A 9,284-nucleotide genomic window follows, 5' to 3' on the forward strand; every position below is an offset into this window, starting at 1 on the left:
ATCTTCTACAAATTTGCACCCAGGCATTTTTCCTTTGTGGGCGAGTTTTGGTGTTTTGGATACCTATATATATATATATATATATATATATATATATATATATATATACACACACACACAATTATTCATTTTATATTACCATCTCAAACGCGGAGATTACAAGTCGTGCACTGACTGCAGCGTGCATGCAACATGTTTTTTTCTTTAGGCTCCCAGAGCGTGTTCAGCCTCTCTAGCCTCACCAGTCCTTATGTTATTAAATAGTATTGTGGTGTGGTTGAATTAGCTCGAGGGAGCCTAAAGAAAAAACATCACGCGTGCTGCAGTCAGTGCGCGACTTGTAATCTAGCCGAAAGTGTTTAATGTCCCTTTTAAGTGCAGCAATTCAGTGCACTATGTCATATTACACTTGAAAATAGAATTGAATTTTCAAGGTGTCTTTTTAAAATGACATGCTCTGATTCATACAAGTTAATTTTGACGTTTCTATCCCTTTAAGGTCAACATACATTTATTTAGTTACTTTACTGTTTCTGGGTTTGTTTTTCTTGCTCATATTCCAGTTTAAAATGAATTGCCTTAGGTAGAACTACACAGCTATGCATTTTTCAAGAATTATGGTGCTGAATGCAAATGGAACAATCATAGTTATTTAAATATAGCATTCCCACAAAGCACCACATTTTATGCCTATGAAGGAAGGCTATAGCTACTCGGTTGGGTACATACGATTAAATAAGGCTGCAGAAGAGAAATTGTGCAAAGCAGTAAATTGACTATCACATTTCTTAACGGCATCTTCAGTTTAGCATATTTACATCAATTAAAGGGATAGAAATGTAAAAAATTAAATGTGCATTTCAGTTTGAAATACAAGCATTTTTGTTACATATTTTCATTAGCAAAATGGCTTCTAGTAAAAGTTATTACTGTTTTTCTGCAGCATACACACATATCCTGTGAGGGCCCTGCTGCAGTATTCAAACACCATGCCTGCTTAGACATTTCTATCCCCTTTTAGGTTATTGTTTAACTTCAACTATTTTTGCAACATGTTTAGTTTTATTGCACTGTAACAAGCATTAAAGGGACACTAAACCCACATTTTTCTTTCATGATTCAGATAGAGCATGCAATTTTAAGCAACTTTCCAGTTTACTCCTATTATCATTTTTTCTGCGTTTTCTTGCTATCTTTATTTAAAAAGCAGGAATGTGATGCATAGGAGCCGGCCCATTTTTGGTTGAGAACCTGGGTTATGCTTCCTTATTGGTGGGTAAATGTAAGCCTCCAATAAGCAAGCGCTATCCATGGTGCTGAACCTAAAATGTGGTGGCTGCTAAGATTTACATTCCTGCTTTTAAAATAAAGATAGCAAGAGAACGAAGAAAAATTTATAATAGGAGTAAATTAGAAAGTTGATTAAAATGTCATGCTCTATCTGAATCATGAAAGAAAAAATTTGGGTTCAGTGTCCCTTTAATAAATTTAAGTCTTCACCATTCAATTAACCTTCAGATCCTCAGTGACCTCACTAGGATGTCTGTCCTGTTGGGAGGGGTATAGAGTAAATGTTTTTTTCATGTACTTAAATGGACAGTAAATGTTACAGATCACTGATTTAAATAAACAGTTACTTGCCTGCAAAGATTTAAACTGTGAGTGCAAAGTGGCTTTTTAGCATCCTGCTCAGTGTGAGTTTACAGTTTGCTTTGCATCAGATTCCAGATTGTGTGTGGTGCTAAATATGTGCTGTATTGCTCCTAGAGCAGCCACACAATGTGCCTGGAATATAAGGCAGAGCAGCCGGAGCATTCTCTTTATTGAAGTCTATGGCCTAGTTTCCGTTGAGTTGGTAACATTTGGAAACTGGTGGTAACATTGAAATTATCCGTAGACTTTAATGGAGATAAATGGTTTTTTATCATTTTTTTCATGGTAAACATGTACCAAATTGAGTGCTAAATAACACATAGGCTGTACATTTGAAAACTCTGCAGGCAACAATATATTTAAAACTTTAATATGGTTTTAGACAAATGTGAATATCGGTTACCCTCTGAAGTCATTTTTTTATACTTATGCATAGTATTTGTCTGAAGTTAAAGAGATATGAAATGCAATTTTTTTCTTTCATGATTCAGATAGAGTATGAAACTTTCTAATTTACTCCAATTATAACTTTTTCTTTGTTCTCTTGGTATCTTTATTTGAAAAGCAGGAATGTAAGCTCTTAGGAGCCGACCCATTTTTGGTTCAGCACCTGGGTAGCGCTCCCTGAGTGTTGAACCAAAAATGGGCCAGAAAGAAAGTTGCATGCTCTATCTCAGTGATTTGCAACCTTTTTTTTGCCGTGGCACACTTTTTTACATAAAAAAATCCTGCGGCACACCACCATCCCAAAATGTTACAAAATCACACATTGTAGCCTAATGCAGGATATATATATATATATATATATATATATATACTTATACACACACACACTGTACTGTGCTGTCATGCCATGCCTCCTACAAACTATACATGACATATTTACATACATTCACAAACAATCATAATGATTGTCTGTGAATGAATGTCAATGTCATGGTTGTAAATGATGCCTGATGAGCCTGTCACATACCTCCCAATATTTAAAAATTTGAAAGAGGGACACCCCCGCACTGTTGTCAGTCTGCCGCGGCACACCTGAGGATCTCTCACGGCACACTGGTTGAAAAACACTGCTCTACCTGAATCTTGAAAGAAAAAAAAATTGTGTTTTATATTCCTTTAAAGCCTTCAATTATAATATTTTAAAATAATTTTAAAAGGTCCCCTTTTGTTAAATAAATGAGCTATCTCAGGCAGTAAAGGAACAAACCAAATGAAGACACTGGTGAAAATGGTTCTTATTTCCTTTTGATTGTGCCCAATTAGGGTTAGCTATAAAAAAATATGTGCCGTGCTGTAAGCAACAAATACAGATGGAGAAAAAATGCCCTGCATATTTTTCTTAACTGAACAACTTTAATATATATTAAAATGTGAGCGATTTTTAAGGGACCTGATTGATACAAGACATTTTCATGGAAACACAGTTTTAAACTGTTTTTTTTCTTTTTGTGCTGAATTAAAATGGATTCAACTGCATGAGATGTTTGCAACCAGACTCTTGCAGCAAGCACTCTATCCTAAAAGCGATTTTCCAAAACCCAGTAAGCTCACTTATACCATAAAAATTCACAATTTAAAAGTTCATAAAATGGCATCATTGAGATGCCCATATCAACATTGTTTTCCATAAAGTCAAAACTATTTATTACTCTGTTTTATGTTATACTTGTGTGTGTATATATGTGTGCGTGTGTTTATCTGTATATTAAAGTACATTAAAGTATCTACACTTCAACTGATGAATTTAACTCCATCTAAAATATTGCTAACATTCCGGATCTGTTTATACAAAAGGTGAAGTTTACTATAACTTTAAGTACTAAATAAGACTGGGATGTTTTGCATTTAACATATTAAAACATGCTATATAAAAAATATATATAAAGTCAAGTATAGCGCACTCTCACCTATAGTTCATCTGCCAGGGTGCCAGCAGGTAGTAATCATGAATTAAAAGGAAGGCACTCGCTGGTCATTTCATAAAAAGGTGATATTTAATGTGTTGTTTTGGGTCACACTCCTCTTCCTCCCCGAAACATCACATTAAATATCGCCTTTTTATGAAATGACCAGCGAGTGCCTTCCTTTTAATTCGTGATTACTACCTGCTGGCATCCTGGCAGATGAACTATAGGTGAGAGTGCGCTATACTTGACTTTATATATATATATATATATATATTAATATAGCATGTTTTACTATGTTAAATGCAACACATCCCAGTCTTATTTAGTACTTAAAGTGATAGTAAACTTCACCTTTTGTATAGACAGATCCAGAATGTTAGCAATATTTTAGATGGAGTTTAATTCATCAGTTGTAGTGTAGATACTTTAATAGAGCACCTAAATTCAAATGCCCTACTCTCCGGCCGCCATCTTCAAAAGATTTTTTTATTTTTTATTTCTTTGTGTGAGTTAACAGTTTGAACTGTTCTCCAATCAGTGTTCTTGCCAAAAGAAAAAGGAAGAGAACAGTTCTAATAGTTGATGTAGTGCTGAAATTCAAATACCCCGCTCTCCGGCCGCCCACTTCAAAAGTCATTTTTTGTGTAAGCTAACGGTTTGAACTGATCTCTTCCGATTAGAGAACAGTTCAAACTGTTACCTCACGCAAAGAAGAAAAAAATTACTTTTGAAGAGGGCAGCCGGAGCGCAAAGTATTTGAATTCTGACTATACATTAAAGTGTATCTTCATAACAACCAATTAATTAAACTCCATCTAAAATATCACTAACATTCCGGATGTGTTTCTACAAAGGGGAATGTTTACCATCACTTTAATAAGAGTTTATCATTTACAATAAAATACACATGCAATGGTATTATAAAAATGTTATGCTTCTAGTTAGGTTTGGTGCTACACTGTCACAAGTTAGGTTATTCTCATAATGTATTGTGTCTGCTAATGGAAGATAAATATTGCAAAAAAGTAAACTTGCAGTTATAGCACTTATTTGTTAAACAAAGTAACAGTAAAGTTACAATTAAACTTTAGAGCATGTCATTTTAAACAAGTTTCTGATTTACTTCTATCAAATTTTGTTTTGTTTTTTGACATTCTTTAATGAGGAGATACCTAGGTAGGCTCAGGATCATCAATGCACTACAAGGAGCTCCCAATACTGCATCACTGCTCTTGAACCTACTATTTAACAAAGGATACCATGAGAACAAGAATATTTGATGATAGAAGTAAATTGGAAAATTGTTTAAAATTGCATGCTACATTGTAATCCTAAAAGTATCATTTTGACTGTACTTTTCCCTTTTTTAACAAGGCATTCAGTTGCCAGATTACTGCTTAAGCCTAGTGTAACACAACTTTATTCAGCTTTTGAAATTTCTGGAAATAATTCTTTATTTTTTAATGCAGATGCAAATGGTTCTATCAACGTGTTAACAAACGGAAGTACAGCCAATGGACATGTGACACAGCACAACCAAATGGATACTAGTCCATCTAAGATTTGCACATCCCCCAAAGAATTATGCAATGGCATTGTTACAAATGGGAACATGGAAAAGTGTGAGAGTCACGGAAATCTGTCTGACAACAAGGATGAGGTTGTGAATGTAATGAGTGGGTCATTGCATGTAAATGGAAGCCCTAGTAACTGGGTAACCCACAAGCCATCTTGGTCTGATAGTTTTGCGGACAGCCTTCAATATGGCCACTATCATGGATTTGGTGATACTGCAGAAAGCCTTCCTGAGCTTAGCAGTGTGGTTGAACATTCCAATTCTGTTAGCGTTGAGTATAAATATAACACTACATTCATCAGCACTCTTCATCAGTACCAGGGATTCTAAAAAGTCACGTTTAAGATTTTCCCTAGTTTTTGTTAATTTGTACAGCAACATTTATTGGCTATTATATTTGCTAGTAATACATTTTTAGAGGGGGAAAAAAAAGTTTTTTTTGTAGCTAACTTGCAAAGTTAAAATTTGCATTTAAGTGAAATTTTAGTTTCATTATTCTTACGACAGGACAATACATTTCTTTTGTAAGTTAAATAGTCTTATATGAACTTTGAAGTTATTTTATGGTTTAGACAAATGTTTTTTTTCCACTGAAGAGAAAGTATGGGCATTTTGACACATTTTGTGCAAAGTGAGCAATTCAAAGTGGAGTAGTGGTAAGAGACCCTCAATATGTAATGTATGTGTATTTTAACAAAAAAAAAAAAGGTTATGTTTCTGTGCTTTTCAAAAAAGTATAAACATGCATTCCCAAATGTTGTAGTGGCTTTGTATGGTTAGAGCTTTGGTTTGATACTAAAAACAGTCATAACCATGTTTTTTTGCTTACAATTAATTTTGTTCCGTTTTGCTAGATCTATTTATCCTTTTGTTTCTACTCCATTAAACTGTTGAACATTTTCTTAAAACATTTTTTTTTAACTGTAAGATATATTTTTTATTTAGTTTTTATTCTCACAAAGCAGAAGTTTGCAAAACAAATTCTGCCATTTCAGTGGATCACAGCTTAAAGTTGTCCCTAGAAATGTATTGGTTTTGAGTTTATTGGGGGGGGGGGGGAATGCAAGATTTTCTGCTCTATATATTTTACCATTACTCACTCTATAGATGTTAATATAAACAATGGCAATATGATGTTTTGCTGTATTCAGTCTTTTCATTTCTGCATTTCTATTTTTTCCCTTGAAAGGGAAAAAATTATGATTACTTAGATTTTGTTTTTGTTCCCTTTGTGACTATGTTGTTCATATTTAATGACCAATCCATATATATATATTTGTAACAAGTTCAAAGTTGTTAAAGCTGACTTGCCGCTTACTACTTACCAAATTTAAATATTAACTTTGTTTTTATAAATATAATCTTTGTTCTTGTTGTTTTAAAGGGACATTTCTGTGTTGCCACCATATATCATTATAAGCAAGTTTGCCATATAGATGTCTAGCTGAAATAAACTATGATGCCTTTTACCCCCCCCCCCTCCTTTATCTTAAACCATATGTAGATGCTGATGGTGTGTATGCACTTATCTGAGTGACTGTCCATATATGTGCAGTGCATTTGCACCAGTCAGAAACTTTGTTTTTTCTAAGAATCACTCCAGGACATGTAAAAAGACACCATTTATAGTTTTTTCAGCTACAATGAGGTTTTATTTACTTTTGTATTATTATTTATTTAAAGTGCACATGCACAACAAACTAGAATGTCCCTTTAAGTAAAATACTTGACAGGGTTACAAGTGAAAGGCCACATTAAATAAATAAATAAATAAATAAATATATATATATATTTATTTATTTATTATGTGTGTGTGACCTGCATCACCCCAAAATTTTTGTTCGTAATCATTAAATGTTTTTGCATGTGCAACTGCAAATTAATTATGCATACATTTTTAAATTCTGCTGTGTTTGCATGGTTGCTATTTTGTTTGCCAATATGTCCCTACTATTAGTACTCCATATTAAGCATATGTTTTTGTAAGTTGGTCTCTGCAGAAAATGTGGCACAAGCATCTTTATTTAAAATTACAATAAGCAAAAGTATGTTGCATTATCATTTTGTCTTAGTTTTTTGTATATTTTTTTATGAACTGTTGCAAAGGGAACTGATGTGTACAAATATTTTATATGAAAATAAAAATGACCCAACTATCACACATATATGGTGGTTGTAAATTTTGTTTTGTTTGCTAGACCACCTGACACTATACAGAATAGTCAGTACTCACTTGGATTCACACAGCTAGGCATACAATTGAAGAGTTTTAAAGCATTTGGCCAAATGGTGATAAGCCCAGTAACCACTTCACAATCTCTGCTTACCAGGGTCTTTGAAGACTAGACTTTCTCTACAAAGAAAAGAGGAAAGTGTAGAAGAGGGCGCTAAATTGGAAAGTAAAAATTAAATGTATAAATAATGTAAAATGGTGTAAAAAAAATAGTGTATATAAGTATATATATATATATATATATATATATATATATATATATATATATATATATATATATACACACACAATGATTTTCCCATGGAATGCAGATGTGTATGAATTCACACAATTGGTATGATACACAAAAGTATAAATAAACAAATCGCAAAAGGAAAGAAAATTAAAGATTAAAAAATCAGTCTTTTATGTAATGTCTCTGAGTGATATGTCACAGATTGTATGGGGTGCACAAGTTGTCTCTTCTATATTAAAGTGCTAATCTGGCAGACTGGGCCTCTGTCTCCAGCTTGACTGTCTTACAGGACCCTCAATAGAGGAGGTATGGTCTCTTGTTGAAAAAACACAAAAAAACGCCCAATTTTACAGATCAATGGTATTACCAAAAAAAGTATTTAAAAAGTAGGTAAAATACTCACATTTGGATAAGCACTAACAGGAAGTGCATGATCTAGCAGGCTGGATGTTTGTAGTCACCAGCTGACTAATCTATGGTGTCCCGGGGGGGGGGGGGGGGGGGGGACTCCCGGATTTCCAAATATAAAAGAGATGAGTAGTACAAGCCAAATACTATAAGATTTTAATATTAAAATATTCAATAAACTGTAACGCGTTTCTCAGATGTATGCAGCTGTTTCTTCAGGCATGAATTGACAGTGGGATGTGTCGCCTTATATACACATAATCAAATCAGTTGCTATGGTTACATTAACAGTGAAAAACAATGTTAAGAATATAGCATCAAATGGTATAATGATCATTAGAGAGTATTGGATATTGTTTACCAAGGACTTTCCCTACAGCCAACACATGCTGGTTTTCCACCAAACACAAAGAGAACTCCCAAGGGTATCAACTATTTATAACTTTCTTTATAAACAAACAAAAATATATATTTATTAAGGTTGCAACAATAGCAAAATAAGTCACATTACAAAACATTAAATTATTGTCCAGTTACAAACTTAAATTACATGAGATCACTATATCAAATATTCTTTAAAACCTGAAGGTTTTTTTGTTATTTTTTTTAATTAGTAATCAGAATATAGGCCTGTTCAGAACTAAATATAATGAACAAAAAGGAAAATACAAGAATTATAATTATATTCCAAAAGTAATAAAGCTGACTTGCTTTTAGCGAAAAAGTTACGACAAAGAGCAGCGGCAGCACATATCCCTTTCCTATCTCATGAGGGTCAAACTGCGTCTACCCCAGCAGATATCGCTAACATGTTTGCGCAATATTATTCTAAATTGTACAATATAAATACACATGAATGCCCAGACGCAGCCCCCATTCAGGATATTTTCTTGAAAATCTTGATTTCTTGAAAACTCTAAAATTACCACAATTGAAAGAGGCTGATGCGGAAATCTTGCTACATCCGTTTTCGTCTAGAGAGATCGAAAATGTGTTAAAACAGTTACAGAATAATAAAGCCCCAGGCCCAGATGGGTTCACGGGAACATTCTATAAGAAATTAAAACCGCAGCTCCTAGAAGTCTTAAAGGGTCTCTTTAATGAAATCAGGGAGTCGGGTGAGATACGAAAGGAATTCCTGGAGGCAACAATTATCCCCATCCCTAAACCAGGGAAAGACCAAACAGAATGTGGCAATTACCGCCCTATCTCACTTATTAACTTAGACACCAAGATTTACTCAAAGCTAATAGCCAACAGAATCAT

The 9,284-nt window shown here is 33.7% G+C and overlaps 1 protein-coding gene across 1 annotated transcript in view; it reads left to right on the forward strand.

Annotated features, from left to right (window-relative positions):
* The window catches only part of ANKRD10 (ankyrin repeat domain 10), a 177,524-nt gene extending 170,219 nt beyond the window's left edge, over positions 1 to 7,305 (forward strand). Inside the window, exon 6 of the mRNA XM_053707779.1 lies at positions 5,036 to 7,305. Coding sequence (XP_053563754.1) covers positions 5,036 to 5,472 — 437 coding nt within the window. The 3' untranslated portion in view covers positions 5,473 to 7,305. The remainder of the gene's footprint in view (positions 1 to 5,035) is intronic.
* The last annotated feature ends 1,979 nt before the right edge of the window (positions 7,306 to 9,284 follow it).

The sequence above is a fragment of the Bombina bombina genome, chromosome 3 (genome assembly GCF_027579735.1).
Source record: "Bombina bombina isolate aBomBom1 chromosome 3, aBomBom1.pri, whole genome shotgun sequence".
NCBI classification, from domain to species: domain Eukaryota; kingdom Metazoa; phylum Chordata; class Amphibia; order Anura; family Bombinatoridae; genus Bombina; species Bombina bombina.